General features: G+C 47.6%; 1 protein-coding gene across 2 annotated transcripts in view; it reads right to left on the reverse strand.

Moving 5' to 3' along the window:
• LOC142571002 (uncharacterized) overlaps positions 1-22,820 on the reverse strand; it is a 43,664-nt gene that overhangs the window by 14,995 nt on the left and 5,849 nt on the right. Inside the window, exons 2-4 of one of the 2 annotated variants that reach the window (XM_075679300.1) lie at positions 12,772-12,878; positions 12,041-12,106; positions 6,125-6,199 (exon numbers count right to left, since the gene is read on the reverse strand). In XM_075679300.1, the coding sequence (XP_075535415.1) occupies positions 6,125-6,199; positions 12,041-12,106; positions 12,772-12,878 (248 nt within the window). The remainder of the gene's footprint in view (positions 1-6,124; positions 6,200-12,040; positions 12,107-12,771; positions 12,879-22,820) is intronic. The other variant, XM_075679301.1, reaches the window with a different exon arrangement.

Consider the following 22,820-nt stretch of genomic DNA (forward strand, 5'->3'; position numbering starts at 1 on the left):
GTAGCCTTTACGGAATCCTGCCTGGTCCTTTGGTTGACAGAAGTCTAAGGTGTTCCAGATTCTATTTACGATTACTTTAGTAAATACTTTGTAGGCAATGGACAGTAGGCTGATCGGTCTATAATTTTTCAAGTCTTTGGCGTCCCCTTTCTTATGGATTAGGATTATGTTAGCGTTCTTCCAAGATTCCGGTACGTTCGAGGTCGTGAGGCTTTGTGTATATAGGGTGGCCAGTCTTTCTAGGACAATTTTCCCACCATCCTTCAACAAATATGCTGTTACCTGATCCTCCCCAGCTGCCTTCCCCCTTTGCATAGCTCCCAAGGCATTCTTTACTTCTTCCGGCATTACTTGTGAGATTTCAAGTTCCTCTAGACTATCCTCTCTCACATTATCGTCGTGAGTGTTACTGGTGCTGTATAAATCTCTATAGATCTCCTCAGCCACTTGAACTATCTCATCCATATTAGTAACGATATTGCCGGCTTTGTCTCTTAACGCATACATCTGATTCTTGCCTATTCCTAGTTTCTTCTTCACTGCTTTTAGGCTTCCTCCGTTCCTGAGACCATGTTTAATTCTATCCATATTATAGTTCCTTATGTCAGCTGTCTTACGTTTGTTGATGAACTTAGAAAGTTCTGCCAGTTCTATTCTAGCTGTAGGGTTAGAGGCTTTCATACATTGGCGTTTCTTGATCAGATCTTTCGTCTCCTGCGATAGCTTACTGGTCTCCTGTCTAACGGAGTTACCACCGACTTGTAATGCGCACTCCTTAATGATGCCCATAAGATTGTCGTTCATTGCATCAACAGTAAGGTCCTCTTCCTGAGTTAAAGCCGAATACCTGTTCTGTAGCTTGATCCGGAATTTTTCTGGTTTCCTTCATACCGCTAAGTCATTGATCGGCATCTTATGTACCAGTTTCTTCCGTTCCCTCCTCAAGTTTAGGCTAATTCGAGTTCTTACCATACTATGGTCACTGCAGCGCACCTTGCCGAGCACGTCTACATCTTGTATGATGCCAGGGTTAGCGCAGAGTATGAAGTCGATTTCATTTCTAGTCTCATCATTCGGCCACGTCCACTTTCGCCTAACCCCTTTGCGGAAAAAGGTATTTATTATCCGCATATTATGCTGTTCTGCAAACTCTACTATTAACTCTCCCCTGCTATTCCTAGAGCCTATGCCATATTCCCCCACTGACTTGTCTCCAGCCTGCTTCTTGCCTACCCTGGCATTGAAGTCGCCCATCAGTATAGTGTATTTTGTTTTGACTTTACCCATCGCCGATTCCACGTCTTCATAAAAGCTTTCGACTTCCTGGTCATCATGACTGGATGTAGGGGCGTACTATCTTCAATTTGTACCGCTTATTAAGTTTCACAACAAGACCTGCCACCCTCTCGTTAATGCTATAGAATTCCTGTATGTTACCAGCTATATTCTTATTAATCAGGTATCCGACTCCTAGTTCTCGTTTCTCCGCTAAGCCCCGGTAGCACAGTACGTGCCCACTTTTTAGCACTGTATATGCTTCTTTTGTCCTCCTAACCTCACTGGGCCGTATTATATCCCATTTACTACCCTCCAATTCCTCCAATAACACTGCTAGACTCACTTCACTACATAACGTTCTAACGTTAAGAGGAAGCTTTAGCTAGAGTGCTCCTATCTAAATACATGAAAAAGGAGAACTCGTTTTTCTCGGCAACCACTGCACCACATTTGACGAGGTTTGTTGCATTTAAAAGGCAAACTGAAAATCTAGTGACTGCTGGTTTCAAATTTTTGAGTTAGATCGTCAATTTTTTATTAAAAATTGGCAAAAATCGAAAATTTTCAAAAACGAAACTATCAAGTTTACAACTCAGTGACTTAACCACTAAAAATGATAATACAATTCTGTGAATTGCATCTAATAGTACATCTAAAGCGGACAAAATTGATATGTTACACATGAATATAAAAAATTTAGTCATAGGGAAATACAGCTTTTGCAAAACCGTTGTAACCAACGTAAAAAATTCACGTAACATGTAAAATGACTTATTGAATTTGTCCGCTTTGAATGATCTAATGGGTGCCGTTTACAGAACCGCGATATCAGTTCTTGATGCAGAGCTATGAATTTGCAAACTTCGTGCTTCTATTTTTTTCAAACGGTCAAATATTTGAAAATCCTTTTAAGAAAATTCAAGCCCTAAATCGAAATTCCGCTCCCAACCGTCACTAGAATTTAACTTTCTCTTTCAAATCCAACAAATTTCATCAAAATCGGTCCAGGGGTTATCTCATAAAAACGTTTTTGCGTTTTACATGTATTTGAATAGGCCGCGTCGGAGTTGGGCCCGAGCTAAAGCTTCCTCTTAAACGTTGCCAGGTTCAGATTCCAATGACGGCCTGTCCAGAGCCAGGGATTCTTAGCACCCTCTGCTGCGTCACAGATCTGACCGCCGCCGTGGTCAGTTGCTTCGCGGCGGCTGGGGACTGAGGGCCGGGGTTTGATTGTTGTATTCATATAGGAGGTAGTGGCCCAGTACTGCACCAGGGTGGCCAGTCCTGCTCTGGTGAGAGAGTGCGTTACCGGTTGTGGTCACCGGGATGAGGCCGCCCTCCAGGCCTGTTTGTGTAATTTTCTCAATACACGGTTTTTTTTCCGTGGAGAATTGCGCGGCACCGGGATTCGAACCACGGTCCTCTTGCACGAGAGGCGGATACTGTACCGCCCCCGCAGGAGTTGTACACCTCATTTAACCTACAGTGGTGCCTTATTTGATCAGTCAAGGTGGACCAATCAGCTCGGTTATACCGCACGGATGGCACTCACCTAGATAACCTGGTATTTATGATCTGCATATGTGTGGCCATACATAATAGAGATGATTGGCTTTTCACGGCAATCAGCACTCGAATACGACGAAATAAATTATTGAGACGTGGAAAATTCCCTTGAACTAAGTATGGCTTGCGAGACAAATTCTTGTAAGTATTGAACTTTGTTTTAAAAGATGAGGGGAATATGCGCTCACCGAGAGGACAGTGTCCGCACGAGACCACACCAGGCACCTTACTGAGACATGGAGCGCTTTGTGGCCGGAACAAAGCCCCCCTTCTCTGCCGGCCAAGTGCAGAAAACCTGCGTTCCTGTCGCTCAAGGCTGCGCGGACATAGTATAGCTCTAAAGTCAAGAAAAAGCTTAAACAGGTGCGAGCGCGGCACGCTTCGTGTGGGAAGCTAGCCCGAGTCACTATCTCAATGACTGCTGCTCACGAGGGCGAATAGCTTCGTGTAACTATGATAACCCTAATAATACTACTTTCGAAAAGAGAACGGCCCAGAGGGCCGTACTGCGAGTGATATGACTGATAATTATATATATATATATATATATATATATATATATATATATATATATATATATATATATATATATATATATATATACTTATCTCATCTATGGGATCGAATGCGGAGCGCTGTTGCTTTGTCTCTGCGTGTAGTAGTTAAGGGAACGAATTTAAGGGAGGAGAAGGAGAAAGGATAGGAAAGTTTCGGAAGCATAATTGCAGCGCCGTGGTTTTACAGCGCACCCGCGGTAGAGAAACGGAAGGAGATTTAAGCGTGCGTGGCCATGATACGCACACGACAAACTGCCTTAAAATATTTAGAGACTTGAGAGAGAGTTTTGTTAACAACCGATAGCACGGCAATCAGCACTGGAATACGACGAGAGAAATTATTGAGACGTGGAACATTCCCTTGAACTAAGTATGGTTTGCGAGACAAATGGTAAAAACGCCTTTGTCACACGTTATATTCAAAACAGTTCCTCTAGCCTTCCTAAACGTTTTCTAACCATTTGTTCAACTGACTTTATGGCATTTTGTAGTAAGTAGACCGTAACAACGATTACCTCTACGCGCTATAAATTGCATCAAGGGCTGAAAGGGTGCTTCAAGAAGTAGATAATTATTGAGTCCCTCTAATCAAAAAGACCGAGTCTAAGACTACGATAGCTTTTCGCACGTCCTGCCTGAGCGCAGCAGACGTAACTCGTTTAAAGAATGTTACAAGAGATTAACGCGCAAGCGCGCACGCATGCGGTTCTCTTTTTAGATCTCGTACGTTTCTTTGCAGCTTGTTTCAATTCAATGGGTACTAATACTTTCGTCGACACAAATAGTTAATATTTATCTCAATACCCCCGTCCACTTCCGTATCCTATATTTCTCGCGCAGATTGAAATTCCAATCATAACTAATCGGTCATTTCAAATTAGTAAATGAAGCTTATTGGGAGGAAGAGGAGAAAAATCTCAACGCTACAACGAAAAATAGCGTCTGTCCTGCCTGCTTGTTTTCTGAGCTCACGTCCCTTTTGCGTCGCATGGAAACAAGAATCTTAATCTTGCAGAAGTAATACGCAGATTTTCTTCTCATAGCACGTACCTAGCTTTTTAAGGTGAAAGCCTCAAGTGGCTTGTTGCAATGGCTAATATCCGACAATAGCGGCGTCTTGCGCAGTGATTCAAAAATTATGATGCAAATGGTATCATCATCAGAAATGGCGCATACCCCCGTACTCAAGCAAAAATGCAATGGCTGAATATGAATGAATGAATGAATGAATGAATGAATGAATGAACAAAGAAAGAAAGAAAGAGAAAAGAGAGAAAGAAAGAAAGAAAGGAAAACGGGAAGGAAGAGAGAACGAAAGAAAGAACGAAATAACCTTCAGGTAGGGCATTAGGTGTTCGCATGTGTCGTATAGGAGGTCGACCTAGAGCGCCATACGCTTACTTCCCACTGAGGCTCGTTATGTCTTGCAAGAAGTCTTCCCCCCCCCCCGGTACATTACCACGTGTGCAGCAGTTTTACGACTTCACGTGTTGCAGGAATGTAACATGCTTCCGAGTTTTATGGGGTCGATCACAGCCACCTTGAAAAAACGTGTATGCTGGAATATAGGGCGCGTCTTGCAGCCTCCTCCTGGAATTGGCTACTCAATTTACCTGTTGGGATGCTTAACGCGAAGCGCGGCCTCATGTGCAGTACTATACAAAGTATATTCAATGCTCTGTAATTCAATCATTGCAAGACTGCGAGGTTTGTCCGAATTATCCGAGGGGTAAAATTAACATAGCAGCAAAATGAGCAATTTAAAGCTAAAGGCGCGGACAGCCTACATGTTTTAAAGCGGATTCGACGTGACACTACATGATGCAAGCGGGCACTGATGATTTTACGGGTGGAAGAACCGTCGGTCACTAAAATATCAAAGTTAATTTAAGTAAAGCATCTTCTAGCCTTCTAGTAATGAATGATCACATAAGGGGGCGCCTGTGGCGGTTTTCTTTCCATATCAACTTACGGTTGTGCCAGTGCTGTGCGATGCATTCGCATTAAGCGAAGATTTTAAATAATGTGGAAGAACAGGACTCGGCGGTAACTTACTGAAGAGAACCTGCAAGTTTTGAGTGACTATCATCGATGCACTAGACTGATTTCTTTAAAAAGTGTAGGAAACGTGGGAAAGCTTTCTAAACGAATTGGATAAAATACGGTCTTCGCGATTTATGTGTAAGTCAGCCTCTCTGAAGCCACCAGCAAGGTTGTATCAACAATGGTACGTGCTTTCTCCACTTAGGTAGTACTTAGGCCCTGTATATTATTCCTCACGATTGATGTCTTTAGTTCGCATTGAGTTGCTTTCAGTGCCAAAACTTATATATTAAATTTTCGCTAGCTTCTCAGCTCTATAATATATAGGCTGACGTTTAGGACATTTGAAAATCGGGTCTTGGCACGGCGCGCACAGTGTTTGCTGTGAGCTGATACTCCGTTCCCTGTTCTATCGTCGCTTATTGGTCCACAGGTACCAGCAGATTATCCTTGAATTCAATATCAAAGGGACTAAATCAATCTAAATTGTGAACTTGCAGCTGTAATTTAGATAAAATCTTAGAATATATTAGGCTTCAAGCAGAACACATATCATACTTCGCGTTTCTGTAGCGATGCAATGTCAATATGCCATTGCCACTCCAAAGGCAATATTGTGCACAAGACAACCAGTTTCAGCCAGTCCAGCAGGGCTAATGGTAACAGGTAACTATACTCACAGGTTTTATTGCGTACAGCGCCAGCGATCCCTCTACCAAGCACTGCCGTATGGCAGTTCGGAAAACTTGGACATCCTACGAATTAAAGGGAGATACCATTGCTTCAGACATAAAGGAATGATGCCATATTTGTCACGGTCGTATAAAAGAAGGACAAGTGCCACCTTTATCTGCGTGTATTGACTGTATGGTTTCGCGCAGGATTCACGGTAACATGTATTTTTATTTCTTTTTTTGCACGCGTAAGCAAGAGTATCTTGGGAATTAGTCTAATTTGTGCGTCGCAAGATAACTGCTCTAAGGAAGCTATGAGCAGCACCTCCTCACAGAGCGAGAGAAACCAGAAAGGGAGACCGCTGTAGTTGCAATCGACCAAAGCGTCCGTCTAGAATCGCCAGTATTTCCAGAACCAGTCGCATCAGGCCAAAGTAACATACCTGAATAGGGAATTTCCCTACAGTGAAGCTGCAGTGCGACTAGAGCTGAACGCTACCAAACATTACACACAATTTGTCGCGCGTTCGATTTCGATCCTAATTCGAGAACTAAATCGCTCACAGAGTTTAGGTGATGAGAGATATGCCCGATATTACGTATACCGAGAGTTTTAAGTTCGTAATCTCATTCGGATCTGGCACAATAATTTACTAAACAGTCCTTTTCTTCCTCTTGAAGAGTCTAACACAAAACGCACATTGTTGGTCAGGTTTTTGAGATAACCAAATATGATACCGATATTCAATTAGTATGGTGATAGTGACATTTTGTGGGTGATTCAGGATCATACTGTAATCTGTGCATTGTAATTTCAGTTCTTGTACAAATGTCCTTAGAGAAACGTTAGAGGGCGTGAGAACCGTATTTTTCGCAACGCATACGCAGTTTCTTTAATGTCCATAAAAAACGACGCGATGCAGAGCTCCACCCCGTCATAAGTAATGTGTGGGCATTTGTGTGGGCAGTTTTAAAGTGTGTTTTAGTTACAAGTAATACAAATTCTTTATGGAGCTGCCGAAATAAGATAGCTTCGCTGAGAAGTTGACCGTGATTCCTCAAGGTAGCAACAAGTCGACAGTGTTTTTCTATGGCAGGCTTACCCTTGTTCTCATAGAAACATACGTATAGACATATAAACTTTCATTCACAAGACCATACAGTCTAATTTAGGCTTGCTGCAAGTACTCTCATGGACGCAGTGTTCTTTATGCTCTCTTTAAAGGTCGGTGGTTGCCTTCCTACTTTAATCATCAACACCACCAATCTATTTTTATGGTCACTGCAGTACGCAGGCCTCGCCGAGCAATCTCCAAATTGAGCCTGGTGTATATCTCGCATGCATCGACTTATCTGCTTGCCTTGGACATAATTGCCAGGAAGCTATCTCTTCAGCGCAGCATCATACCTGTAAACTTGCTTACGTGAGCTATTATTGCGAGTAGCATTCTAAGGATACTATCTATCTATCTATCTATCTATCTATCTATCTATCTATCTATCTATCTATCTATCTATCTATCTATCTATCTATCTATCTCTCTATCTATCAATCTGTCTGTCTGTCTGTCTGTCTGTCTGTCTGTCTGTCTGTCTATCTATCTATCTATCTATCTATCTATCTATCTATCTATCTATCTATCTATCTATCTATCTATCTATCTATCTATCTATCTATCTATCTATGTATCTATCTGTCTATCTATCTATCTATCTATCTATCTATCTATCTATCTATCTATCTATCTATCTATCTATCTATGTCTTTGACCACTTTTCCGCCAAGTTGGGTCACTGGGAGTGGGTAATTCATGGTTTAATGGGTAACGCATCGGGCTGCTGTGCTGATGGGACAAGGTTGGATAACGCTGTTGGATCGACTTAATTCATTGGATATGTGGCACTAGGCATGTGCCACTGTTCAAAGAGCCTCTTTGATGCCAACTTGGAGCACTTGGTATGTGACATTGGTCAGTGCCGCTTTTCAATAAACCTCAGGCCAAAGCGGGCTGCTCGATATGTGCCACTAAGTGTGAACCATCCTTTGCTGAACCACATTTAAGCCAACTTGGGTTGCTGAGCATACACCACAGGTCATGCACCGTTCTTCAGTGACCCTCTTTGATGCAACCTTATCACTAAGTACGCGCAACTTGGTACATGTCGCTGCTCAATGAAGCTCTTCTACCCCAACTTTTCTAACTCTACGCCACTTAGTATGCGTCGCTCTTCTGTGGCAAAAAAATAATTTAAAGATTGTTTCTTGCTGGGTGAAGTCAAACTCGCTTCATATATTTTGTTATGAGCCACGTATCCTGATGGTAAAAAAAGTTGTTGCATAGCAAAGGAAAAAGAGGACAGGCTGTGTCTCGGCCCGTCAATCCCCAATAGGCAGATGCCCTTTCGTGGGTACGAGCCATAAAACAGTTCCATCATCATCATCGTCATCATCCCCCATAGTGCGTATGAGCCACTCCTGGAGGAAAACAAACACAGAAGCGATCTTTGTTGTGGTGCCACTAGCTGTCGCCGTGTAAATATTGCATATGAATCATTTTGATTATCTACTTTCAAGATTTCTTTCGGCGCGGGGTATATCCGGAAGAACACCACAGATCTTCGCAGTGGACAACTCGCGGGCCATACGACCGCGTGAACTGAGAGGCCCGCTGGCTCAGCCTCGGCTACGAGAGCGTGGGTTGCCCTTAGCCGATTCCGGGACCCTGGCACCTTCTTCGTTACTGACGCCATGGCCGTCGAAGAGTGGTTAACCGAATACGAGCCAGCCAACAAGAACAACCAGTGGCACCCAATCATCATGCTGGCTAGCGCTATCTACTACCTCAAGGGAACAGCCCGTGTATGATTCCAGAAAAACAAGGAGGAATTGACCAGTTGGGTAACTTGAGAGCAAAAACTAAAGGAGCTCTTCGGGAAACCAGCCACCTGCCAGCGAGTCGCCAAGAAGGAACTTTCGTGCCGAGCCCAAAATCAACTGATCCATGCCTCGTGTACATTAAGGGCGTATTCAGATCTCTGTCGGTGTGTTGACGGCAAATGTCCGAAGCTGACGAAGTCAGCCACATATCTAAAGGCATCAACGATGACGCCTTCAATTTACTGTCATATAAGGACTGCTCGTCGATTGACGAGATCATAACAGAATGCCAGGGCTTTGAAGATACAGAGCCGCCGCGCAGTTGTTCGCTTCGTGCAGCCGCTAAACAATTCGTGCGGCTACTAAATACCACTGTTACCTGAACATTTGAGCACGTCCGGCCTCCTGGTACCGAAAACTTGCTGCGTCTTGTGCGGCGCCAGGTTGAGGCCGCGTCTCCGTCAGTTCGTCAAGCCCGTTCTTACGACGAGTCCCAACCGGCTTTATTGTTGATCCAAGCCGTCGTACGCGAATAGTTGGCGAACGCATGCATTCATTGTATCTGTGCTGTAGGTCCTCTTGTGGTCAGCAATTTCATTCGAGCTCACCGCCCGCAATCAACTTATCCTGAATACCGCAATTCAATCTAGTGGCACATACCTGTCGATAGACAAATATGCTTCAACGGTAATGAAATAGGCCATATTTCCGGCCCCTGTCACTACCTCCAGCCTTTGCCACCTCGACCCGCGTACACTTATCGCCAGGCAGACAGTCGGTCCTCATCGTTTTGTTTTCGCAGTGAACCTCCACCCTATGATGCTCTTTCCCCGACTCCACGCTAATACCGCCCGCCATTCCTGGAGAACCGGTGTTCTCGCTTTCTTCTGCCCCGTGTGTTGCCGTCACCAAAATCTCGTCATACAGCTTCGGAAAACTGACCAGTGCAGCTCTCAGACGTGATGCTGCATTGGCCAACTAACCCGGAAATCTTTTGTAGACCCGGCCAAACCCGACAACATCTTTTCGACGTAGAAGTGGACGTCGTACTTGTTTAGGCGCTCAGCGACACTGGGGCACAACTATCAGTCATGAGTGCTCGCCTTTCTCGTCTTCTCCGGAAGGTTCTTACGCCCCCCACGTCTCCTGTCGTTCGCGATACCGAAGGTGGCACCTCGCGTCATCGGCATGTGCACTGCGCTTGTGAGCTTCGCTAGCCACCAGACGTTAGTTCTACTCGCCGTTCTGCAAGTGTCCTTATGACGTCAGCCTTGTCCATGACTTCCTGAGCATCCATTCTGCCTTGATTGACGGCTGATCTGGCCTTCTATACTAGAAACTCCCTTCTGTAACGTGCGCCTCCCCCAAAGATGTTACGCGGATAGCCACATACATATGGCTTGAAAGAACTAATGGAACCGAACGATTATCGACATGCTAGCGATATATGTGTCCACCCACGACCAGGACTGGCGCACAGCATTGCCTTTTGTGGCATTTGCATGCAACACGTCAAGCCATGAGGCCTCCAGTTATTGGCTTTTCTTTCTTTTATTCGGCCAAAATCCTAGGCTGCTTATGGAAAGGTTACTGTTGTCTTCTGCGTGCACCCCTACCTAGTATGCTCGAGCGGCGGCTATTACTCGTGCCGACCATGGAGGTCAAGTTTAAGGCACTCGATTCATCGAATTGCAGCTCGACCAGTATTCTCGGTACAATAGTCATCACAAGGCTACCCACTCTGCCCCTGGGTACCTCGGTGCCTGTCCTGCTCTCGTCGTCAACGCAGCCTGTCGGGCTTTCTCAAAAGCTGCTGTTCCCGTACACCTGCCCATATTTAGTGTGGCGCCACGTGACCGACTTAACGAAAGAAACCGCTCCATTGTCTTCGTCTCCATCTCCTCAACTCCGCACTTGTATTTTAGGCGTCGTTTGCCTGAAGCCCAATCATGCATCATACACAGATTAATCCTGCATGCCGCGAACCTTTCCTGTGCCTACATGTCTTAACTGCACCGAGTGGGTGCTTTCGACACCGTTGATTAATTTGATTAGTCACCCATGTTGCGGACGAAGTTGTATAGCAGACGAGAAACAGTTGGCGATTTGCCCTGGCCCACCGTCTTTGTTGTAGTGATGCCACTCGTAGTCGCCATAAAAATACACGGTATAAGCCATTTTTTACACCTGTCCGTCGCAATATTTAAACTTTTCTGAATGCTAGAATGCTATATGCACGCAAGTGCCATGCGCCATGCGCGAAAATCACGGCGCCGCCGTTGAATGACGCAGCATAGCCATAAAGAAGCGAGAGCGAAGAACCAAGCTGCATGCGGGCCCCGAATATGACAACTCTTGGCGACAGGAATACCGTGTGTCCCCGCATTGTGACACTGCTTTTCGCATAACGTCGATATTAACGCGAGATGGTGAAAGGCCGCATGTCGCAGAAGATCCAGTGTCGACATCGTCGTCGGCGGAGTTGTCGGTGAGCAAAAGTTTCCGGATATATTTAGGTATACCTATGTACCCGCGCTTTACTATACGACTTGCGGTATATGCAGGTTATACTGTATTGTACACGGCACTGTGACATATTGCATATAGCTGAAGGCGACGAGTACTGCTGACTTTCATGCTTTTACTAAATAATCACAGGTGGGGTTCAACGACGTCATGTCATCCAAACGTAAAACCAGCGCACTTGTTACTGAACGAAAACGCGCTGACATGGACAAGACACACAGGGCGAGTGCTCTACTGTGTCCTGCACAGCGCGTGTCCTGCGCGCCTCGTCTACGTCTTTTCGGCTGGCAACAAGTATGTTTCCTTATCAACTCGACCAAACATTGATCCTGCCACCGAATCTAGTGCTGCGACAATGTCAGCAAAGCCACAAGAAACATTATGAAAAGGCTGATTTGTACGAAAGTAATAAATTTAGTCATTGACTGAATAAGTTACTGTGAGTTTGTCATTGAGTAGCGCTGCTTGTGAACCTTCCTGATAGTTTTGTACTTTGAATACTGATAAGGGTGTTTTACCTGCTGTTTTTTCTCTTTGTGATATTCATAGCATATCTGTACAGCCAGGCAACATTTTCCAGCGATCTGTAAGAGAAATCCATGTATTACAAGAAAAGCACTCTGTCTTCTGCAGTAATTTTCTCGCTTCTACGTTATAATAAAGTGCATCTTGGAAACATTGAAATTAAACGTCAGTGTCATCTCTTTGCAGTGCTAAATAATGGTTGATATATATGTCTTACAACAATAAGTGGGTACAGTTACGAATTGCGTTCCTTTAGGTTGGGGTATACAGGCGTCATCATTGCAACGCTGTCAAGAACGGCATTGCGCTTAACGGTGCTCGTTGGTGCGACCATAAACTATTGGCAAGCACATATTCCACCAGGAGTGGCAGATCATTATTCTAAAGTCGTTTAGACGCATTCTACTCAAGCGACAAGTCGCCGTAGTGATTTTGAAGTTTCGTCGCAAGCAAATGGCTCAACTAGAGACCACTATACCATGTATATAGGGGCGCTCCAAAACATCCTGTGGATGTATAAAATTAGCCCTGTGTGGTTGCCCAAATATCGCCACCACTAATTCCCCACCAGCATGCCACCCTCCGCTTGGAAAGACCGAAGAAGGCTAGGGCCCGCTTATCTTTCGTGTGACGCCCCTATAGAATAGGGTACCCAGACCTCTTGAAAAGTTACGATGGGTCAGGCTAGCGACCCTCTAAGAGCCCGAACTCTACTAGCCTATACCTTAATCATGTTGGACGTCGTCCAAGGGTAGCCCAAAATGATGTCTTTGCCGCACTTCTGGATATATTTGGTAGCGAGCGCTGCTCCACGGGACGCGGTCACGACACCTGTGAAAAAGTTGTGTTTGAAACAATGTCACAAAGACGCGCATTGATGTAATTATACTTTGCCCCCATCCACAATATTGGTCCCCAAGAGGTGTAATGTTTCTAGCACAATAAACGCTTGGAAACTACCATCACGAAAGGTACTCATATTTATGAACAGTTTTGATGCATTCGAAAAATGTCAAAAACGATTGTCCTATTGGAGTCAAATAGAACTACAGAACACAGTTCGCAAATGTAATGTTTCGTTGAATAGGACAAAGCGATCACGTCTGATTATAATCGCAATATGATAATGCCTCAAGATATCTTGCGGCTTTAGGAATGTTCGTCTTCAAACCAAGAAAGCTAACATGTTGCTCTTTTTGTGAGGAGGTGCTAGCGCAATACCTGAGCTCATGCAGATGTCTTTGAAAGTGTCGTATGCTTTACATCCCGGCCAGTTTCATGCGTCGATTGGCGATACTGAGAACGAGGTCAAGAGTCGATACGAAATTAGACTGATTGACTAGTGGCATAGCCGAAAGACTAGTGACCAACCATACGTAGATAAAATCTTAACACCTGCTTAGCTGGGGCACATTGTAGGATATGGCATGTGTGTGCCCAACAAGTTGGATAAAAAAATAAAATTTGGATTAGGAACCATTTTTGAAATATGGTTGTAGGATGAGACGCCTTCATATAGGCAACCGGACATCGGAAACTCAAAGCGTGCAGCTTGCCAGTCAAAAGGTGAGTCAATAAAAGCGATATTTTTCTTCATAAAAGAGAAAACCAAGCACACATCAATATGGGCCTCACAAAGATTAAAATAGCGACATACCTTTTAATGTGTAAACATTTTTGGGGGAATGCCCCGGCAAAATTTCTCCATCACGCGAAAAGTGCAGTGCCTTGAATTTCCGCAAAAATGCGTAATTTGCGAAGTTCCGACATTTAACCGTTATAATGGTATAAATGTAGATTGCTCGCTTTATACGCGATAAGGATCAACTGAAACACATAATAAGTCACCCTTAACCTCCTCCGGGAGTTGTATAAGTATGCGTAAGCATTGTGCCACTTCCTCACCCCCACGCAGCCTGGTGTCGTTATGAATATTATGAAACTTGATCCGAGAAGCATAAACGGCAACTATGCGCCGACACGAACTGCTGGGTATGGTGGCGCAAAGTGAATTGATCATGCGAGCAAACTACTGCAGGTGACGGCACCAGGCGCGCTGATGACGTTCCGGTCATTATAAGCCGTTATCACTCTTTAGTGCCGTATCCATGAGCGTCGAACTATTATGCACCGTGATCAGCCACACTCTGGCGCAGGATGCGTATGACACAGCCGCGCGGACATCTATCTTAATATGAATCGGTGATGAAGTCAGAGAGCGCCGAGTGCTGATACCTTCGTGCGTGCTCTGTTCTCGCCGCCTAGTTAATGCGAGACGTGCAGGGTCCTAACTTGAAAGCGATGTGAGATTGGGGCAGAGTGCGGTGAGTGCTGATAGCTTCGGGAGCCGTGTGTTCCCGCCGCTTAGTCCGCGTTGAAGCGAGAGACAGCACGAAGCTTAATTCGCTTACTCCTGCGGGCCCAATCTTGACAGCGATCATATTATCTGTGGGACGGACGGACGGCTTGCCTCGCTGGGTCAGCATAGAAATGCTTATTCATTAAAAAAGTGGAAACGATCAGACAGAATATCCACATGATAATATTTATGCATATTCATAGGAATACATAGGGCTCCATAGGAAATGAATGGCTAAGCCTATACTAGCCGCGGCCAAGTGAAATTAGGGGGTAAGCCAACTTAAAAATTTGGGGGCGGGTCAACTTAACTTTGGCGGTGGGCCCACTGAGTAAGAAGGTGATTAAGAAACGCGAAATCGGAATGCTCACTGACGGCGGCACATGGTGTCACTTAGAGGACCCAAATGGTTGACTTGACGGCGATACTGTAGCACAACCTGAAGCCTCTATCTTTATAGTCATTCGGACTGGTGACGCGGTGCAGCTGCTCGCCTTGGCCGAGCTCTGAGGACGCTACCATAGGGGAATTCATTGCAGCATTGTCGTATTCGGACACTATGTGCCCCAGGAAAGAGCACGCCTGGCTCTTTGATTAGGCGGCCTGGTGAAGACGAGAAGGAACGTCAAAGCCCGGTACGAAATTTGGGAGAAATTGGGAGGCGGTGCGTTGGGCTGTTTGGTTCTTGGAAATGAACGCTAGGGGAAAACTTGCTTTTCAATCGCTGTTTCAATGGATGAACTACCATCCGGTGTACTGCGTTCAAGATGCCGGCATCTTAAACGTGCCACTTGGTACGCGCGTAATGGCACGCGAGAATCAGAGGCGAGCGTCAGATTACGGAGCTAGGATGACGATGAAACGGCCATCACGGCATCACGAGCACGAGCATATAATCAGCGGTCCATGTTATTAGACAGCTTGGTCCACGGGGTCACCATATGTTATTGTCATGGTAATGTCATGCCGTGCATGCGTGCATGCATGGCGTGAATTTATCACATTTTTGCCATCCATGTCATGACTTTCCTGGGAAACGTGTCATGGCTAGACATATAGGCCATGTCAATTATCTCAGACATTAATGACATTACATATCATTATTGTCACACAAGGATGTCATGACATGGATATTTAGCATATGTCCAGCAAAAGAAATATCTTTCATGTCACTCACTAGATTACAGTTCCCTCATTTATGACACTCATGTCATGACATGATTGCGAGTAATGTCAGTTTCATTTTCTAACAAGTTGTATATCAGGATCTCCATGACATGAGTGAAATGACATGCATGTCATAACGTGATTGTCATGAATGACATGAATTACCCGAGATGATGATGTCGTGGTCATTTCATTAGCTTCATATCGGTCAGAATGTGTGAGGCGATACGTGCGTGCATGTGATGACAAGAATGGGACAGACTGACATGCTCACACATGTCTCGTAAATATTGCCATGTTATACAATTCATAACATTCGTGTCACGCCGCGTATGTCATTCATGTCATGATATTTATGCCATGTCATTCATATCCAGATATACATCTAGTTAAAGAACTACCATGACAGCATCGTGGCACTCATACCATTTAAGTTATTACATACATTCCGAGACAAGAATTTGATGTCATTAATGTCATGACATGACATGCTCTTGCATGCCTTGCCATTCACGTAATGACGCGCATGACATCTCATTGAACCCATGTCATTCATGTCATGCAGGCATGTCATTAATGCCATTTCATTCATGTAAGGTCATGCATGCATTTCATTCTTACCCTGATGTACACCGAGTTGAAGAAACGGTCACGACTGCATCATGTCTTTCATACCATTTATAGCACGTCATTAATGTCATGACTTCTCAGTCATGTTATGTTTGCATGCATGTCATGCTGCCCCATGCCTATTCTCATACGCATCTAGTTCAAGAAACCATCACGACTGCATCACCACGTAGGAGGGCAGATAGATGCACTCAAAACGCCTAAAGTACGCAAAGAATGTTTCGCAATAAAAAAATGGTCAAGTGCTGGGATTATATTTGTGGGCTTTTTTCGTCCTTCCCAAGTGTCTTCTTATATTTTATTTTTCCAGCTGCAGTACCTATAAGGTTTAATCTCAGATTTTCTCTGTCCGCCCGTGCATCCTTTCCGTTTCAGTGCCGTCAGCATTGTCAAGGTATTTCCATTATCATCAGGTCATTCCTTCATACTAAAATTTTTTTCTCGCGACATTGCCAGGAAAGAAATTACAGTTTCGCTATATGGTCAAAGTGAGAAAAGGTTTATTGGCGGCTCCTGATGTAAAGGCACAGCAACCGGGAACGGCGAAGCAGCCCGAAGCACTGTCCAAACGGACGCCAGCAATCAACAGCGCGAGGCGAGACGAGCCGCGCGTTGGCGATGCGGCTGTGCCGCGAGGCGCGTCTTCTTCTTCACAATCTCCCCCCGGACAAAAAGAGCCATCCTGGCACCTTAAGAATCGGGAGGCAGAGGGTCGTGGTAGGGCTTGAGACGCGAGACGTGGACAATGTCACGTCCACGCCGGCGCAAGTCTTCAGGTGGTGACAGGGGCTCAATGAGAAAATTCACCGGGGATGTTTGCTCCAAGACTCGGTAAGGCCCTTCGAATTTTGGGACGAGTTTCGAGGAAAGCCCCGGCGTTTGGAAAGGGACGGACAACCACACAAGAACGCCTGGAGCGTAGGTCGTGTTGGGATGCGTGTCGATGCGGTTTTCTTTCTGGCGCTGCTGTTGCTCTGCCGTAAAGGAGCGCGCTAGCTGGCGGCATTCTTCGGCTTGTCGGGCGACTTCGGAAACAGGTAGACACTCGGAGGCGTCAGGACGGTATGGAAGGAGCGTGTCGATGGTATGCGTAGGCTCGCGGCCATACAGGAGGAAGAAAGGTGAAAATCCCGTAGTGGCCTGGATCGCGGTGTTGTACGCGAACGTGACGAATGGAAGGATGCGGTCCCAGTTACCATGATCAAATGCCACGTACATAGAGAGCATATCACCAAGTGTGCGGTTAAATCGCTCTGTGAGCCCGTTAGTCTGTGGATGGTATGCCGTGCTTGTCCGATGAATAATATGGCATTCCGAAAGCAAACTTTCGACGACTTCGGAGAGGAAGGCGCGACCTCGATCGCTGAGGAGTTCCCGAGGTGCGCCGTGTCGAAGCACGAAGCGATGTAGGACGAAAGAGGCTACATCCCGCGCTGTAGCACTTGGTAAAGCAGCAGTTTCGGCGTAGCGTGTCAAATGATCAATAGCAACTACGATCCACCGATTGCCGTCTGGTGTCATAGGAAGCGGGCCGTATAGGTCGATGCCGACGCGATCGAAGGGTGTGGCAGGGCACGGGAGCGGCTGCAAGGCACCGGATGGGCGTAAAGGCGGCGATTTGCGGCGTTGACAGTCAAGACAGCACCGAACAAACTTGTGAACAAAAGTGTACATGCCGCGCCAGTAGTAGCGGTGGCGAATTCGTTCGTACGTCTTGAAGACTCCGGCATGGCCACACTGCGGATCGTTGTGGAAAGCGGCACATATTTGAGACCTTAAGCTGCGGGGAACCACCAGAAGCCACCGACGGCCTTCAGGAGTGTAATTGCGTCGGTGCAGCAGCTGGTCACGAATGGCAAAATGAACTGCTTGGCGTCGGAGGGTTCGGGATACAGGGATGGTCGACGATCCAGAAAGATAGTCGAAAAGAGAAGCGATCCAGGGGTCACGACGTTGTGCGGTTGCAAAGGAGTCCATGTCGAGAGATGACACGGAATGTGCGGAAGTTGTTGCGCAGGCCGAGTCTGGAGGTAAAGGTGAACGAGACAAGGCATCTGCGTCGGAGTGTGTGCGTCCACTGCGGTATACGACGCGAATATCGTACTCCTGGATGCGTAGTGCCCAACGGGCTAGGCGGCCAGTGGGATCTTTCAAGTTGGCGAGCCAACAAAGCGCATGGTGATCTGTGACCAAGTCGAATGGGCGCCCGTACAGATATGGTCGGAACTTGCCAAGTGCCCATACTAAAGCCAAGCACTCTTTTTCGGTCACGCTGTAATTGGCCTCAGGCTTCGTCAGTGTGCGACTCGCATAGGCGACTACATATTCGGGGTAGCCCGCCTTTCGTTGGGCGAGTACGGCGCCGAGACCGACCCCGCTGGCATCTGTATGTACTTCAGTTGCAGCTGACGGGTCGAAATGGCGAAGAATAGGTGGGGAGATGAGAAGACGACGCAGCGTAGCAAAGGCGGAGTCACATGCAGGGGACCAGCAGGAGAGGGCGGCGTCACCGCGTAGAAGCTGAGTCAATGGCGCCATGAGCGATGCGAAATTTCGAACAAAGCGCCGGAAATATGAGCATAGGCCCACGAAGCTTCGAAGTTCTTTGATGGTCTGAGGCTTCGGAAACTCGGCGACTGCTCGAAGTTTTGCAGGATCGGGTAGAACGCCGTGCTTGGACACAACGTGGCCTAAAATGGTGAGCTCTCGCGCGGCGAAGCGGCACTTCTTGAGGTTGAGTTGAAGGCCAGCGTTCGTTAGACAGGTCAAAACTTGTCTGAGGCGGAGCAGGTGAGTAGGAAAATCAGGCGAGAAAACCACGACATCGTCGAGGTAACACAGACATATAGACCACTTGAGGCCACGCAGCGTGTTGTCCATGAGTCGTTCAAAGGTGGCAGGGGCGTTACAAAGCCCGAAAGGCATCACCTTAAATTCATATAAACTGTCAGGCGTAATGAATGCGGTTTTCTGGCGATCGGCCGCAGCCACCGGGACCTGCCAGTACCCTGAACGCAAGTCAAGGGACGAGAAGAATTCTGCTCCCTGAAGACTGTCGAGGGCGTCATCGATGCGCGGCAAAGGATAGACGTCTTTGCGCGTTACCTTATTTAACCGACGGTAGTCGACGCAAAAGCGAATAGACCCGTCCTTCTTGCGAACGAGAACGACAGGAGATGCCCAGGGACTGTGCGAAGGTTGAATAACATCACGGCGCAGCATATCTTCGACTTGGGTGGTAATGACACGACGCTCTTCGGCAGAGACGCGATATGGTCGTTGACGTAACGGCTGATGTGAACCGGTGTCAATGAAGTGCTGCACTTTCGACGTGCGGCCCAGGTGAGGTTGTGAAACGTCGAATGAACTTCTAAATTGGTGCAGGAGATCAAGAAGGTCGGCGCGTTCGGCAGGTGTGAGGGTATCGGCGATGGCATTCAAGAACGCAACCCTGGACGTTTCTTCAAGCGCGGACATCGAAGATGGTTGGCCGGAGTCGACGTCAAAAGAATCTCCAGGGACGTCAACCAAAGACGAAGAGTCGAGGAGTTCCACGAAGCCAAGGCATTCACCAACGAGCAACGTAATAGGCGCACAAAGGGGATTGTAAAAGTATATATTGCTGCAGCCGCCAGCCATGTCAAGCGTCGCGAAGGGTAGTGGGAGAGATTTACGGCCCATGAAGACGTGGGACGGCGTGAAGAGGACCGTTGCATCAGCGATGGCATCGCAAAAGACGGGTACGAGGGCGAAGGAGCCAGGTGGAATATCTGTGTCCTCGCGCACGGTAAGTTTAGAAGGGCGGTCGCAATCGTCGTCCAAGGGTGCGTCACAAGCGGCAAATTCAACATCGGCGCGTGCGCAGTCGATCACGGCTTTATGACTGGATAAGAAGTCCCATCCGAGGATGACGTCATGCGAGCAGGTGGGAAGAACAATACACTCGACGATGTAAACAATGCCGTGAATAAGCACGCGCACAGTACAGGCTGCGTGCGGAGTGACGTGCTGCGCGCTTGCCGTACGAAGCGACAGTCCAGAAAGCGGCGTGGTCACCTTGCGCAGCGAACGGCACAGTTTGGCGGCTATCACGGAAACGGCTGCGCCGGTATCCACAAGAGCGAATGCTGGAACACCTACACAAATTTCGACCACGTTAGCAGGAGAGGCGCGAGGACTTTGACAGTTCGAATGGGGCGCAGTTCTTGCCTCTTGAACTGCGACGTTCAGTTTTCCTGGTCAGGTGGTGCGGGTCGCCGACGCATTGGGGAGAGCGAGCGTCGGCGAGGGGATGGCGAGCGACGCGAAGGAAATTCTGGGATGTCAGCACGAGCATACGGTTGGGGGGAAGGAGCGGCGTATTGGCGAAATGGCTGGCTGCCGTACTGGAAGGGCCGCGAGGCGTCGCCGAACGCTTGAGGACGACGGCGGCAATATCGGGCGACGTGTCCGGGAGTGCAGCAAGAATAACAGATGGGTCGATTGTCAGGTGTTCGCCAAGGATTAGCTCGCGGTGCGGTCCAAGATGTAGCATGGGCTTCCGGTGGCAGCGGTTGGGACTGGGTCGTGAAAGACGCCGGTGGAGGCCTGCGTACTGCCTGCGCGTACGTAAGAGGCGCGGCCACAGGCAGGACTGGCGGCGCATAGGTGAGAGGCGTGGCGACAGGCTGCACTGCCCGCGTAGAGTTGAGATTCGCGGCTGCAGGCGGCTGATGGTGTGCGGAAGGGACAACTTGGGCGACCTCTTCGGAAATGAGGGTGCGGAGCGAGTTTGGAAGACGGGAGGTGGGCTCCTGAGTGAAGGGGACTAAAGAAAGTTGGCGGGCAACTTCCTCACGCACAAAGTCCTTGACCCGCTGAAATAATGAGGATGGGTCGTACATGTTGTCAAGGCTCGCCAACAACTCGTCCAAAGGACGCCGAGTCGAAGCGCGTTGCTTCCTTAACTCACCGTAACTTTGGCACAGGCTGACAACTTCAGACACAGTGCGCGGATTCCTGGCTAGGAGCATCTGGAATGCGCCGTCATCGATGCCTTTCAGTATATGGCGAATTCGCTCAGCTTCGGGCATTGCGGCGTTGACTCGTTTACAAAGGTCCACGACGTCCTCTATGTAGCTTGTGAACGTTTCCGCCGTCTGCTGTGCTCGGGCGCGCAAGCGCTGTTCGGCACGCAGCTTGCGAACAGCGGGTCGGCCGAACACTTCCGTAAAGGTTGTCTTGAAGACTGACCATGTGGGCACGTCACTTTCGTGGTTGTGAAACCACAGTTGGGCAACACCAGCCAGGTAAAAGATGACGTGAGTTAACTTGGCTGGATCATCCCACTTGTTGTGTGCACTCACCCGTTCATATGACGCAAACCAGTCTTCGACGTCTTCGTCGTCTGCGCCGCTGAAGACCTTGGGGTCCCGTTGTCGTGGAACGCCGGTGCAGGTAATGGACTGGGGCGTCGGTGCCATTTGGGAGGAGCTGTCGGTCATGGCGGGTGGTAGCGTTCTGGATCTCAGCTCCAGGGTTTCAAGCGACGGGGTTGGAGTCCCAGCACCTCCACCAATTGAGAAAAGGTTTATTGGCGGCTCCTAATGTAAAGGCACAGCAACCGGGAACGGCGAAGCAGCCCGAAGCACTGTCCAAACGGACGCCAGCAATCAACAGCGCGAGGCGAGACGAGCCGCGCGTTGGCGATGCGGCTGTGCCGCGAGGCGCGTCTTCTTCTTCACAAAAGCAATAATGCGATGGCAACATGCGACAGTATTACACGAAGTGTAAGGCTGCGGTGGCAGTACGAATGGCAGAAAACATAACCTGACTGACTAATTATGCGTGGTGTGGCGTTTGTAAACACGTGAACAGAGAGAACGCGATGACAGTGATCAGCATTGCGTTGTCCTCACGTTGACGGCGAGCAAAATTCGTGCGTCCGCTTGATGCCCTTGACCAGCGCGACATTGCTGACGTTGTCGCTTAGCCTCGGCTTTGTGTTCCCGCAGCGCCAGGTCCAGGCGCCTCCGCTGCTGAGCTGCAGCCTGTTGCGCAGCACGCAGTATTTCTGCATCTCAATTAGTCGAGTGGTCTTTGCGCTTGTGCGGGTCCGCCTTGCTTTATTGTGATTAACGTTTCGCTGGAGCTTCTCGGCTGGCGTTCTGACAACACGTGGCGGGCATGATTGTACGATGTGAAGGACTTCGCTGCGGAAACCACGCACTGCCAGGCACTATTCTACACTCCTTACATTGGCTACTACATGTGAGGAGACAATGGCAGAAGCCGACAGGGTTTGCTTGGTCTGAATAGTCTGCGTAAACTGTGTTGCAATTCGTTCCAGCAGATAAAGTTGTCTAACCGGAGATTTTCTAATACAGCTTCTTTTGTGCGCCACTCTCTGCGATTGGCACGCGAACACGTCTTGACATCTTTCGCCGCCCGGCTTTCAAGTTTTAACCCGACGGAAAATCGTACAGTTGATGCGAGTAATGCTCTTGAGAAAACACATTAGAACTAAAGAAATAAGTATTTTTATGTGAAACTATTGGAGTGGAGTGTCGGTGGAGTGTCGATAAAATATCGATGGAGTGTCGATAAAACGCTCCAAGCGTCTCAATGCACCGGCTTCC

Source organism: Dermacentor variabilis, chromosome 2, assembly GCF_050947875.1.
Source record: "Dermacentor variabilis isolate Ectoservices chromosome 2, ASM5094787v1, whole genome shotgun sequence".
Lineage (NCBI taxonomy): Eukaryota > Metazoa > Arthropoda > Arachnida > Ixodida > Ixodidae > Dermacentor > Dermacentor variabilis.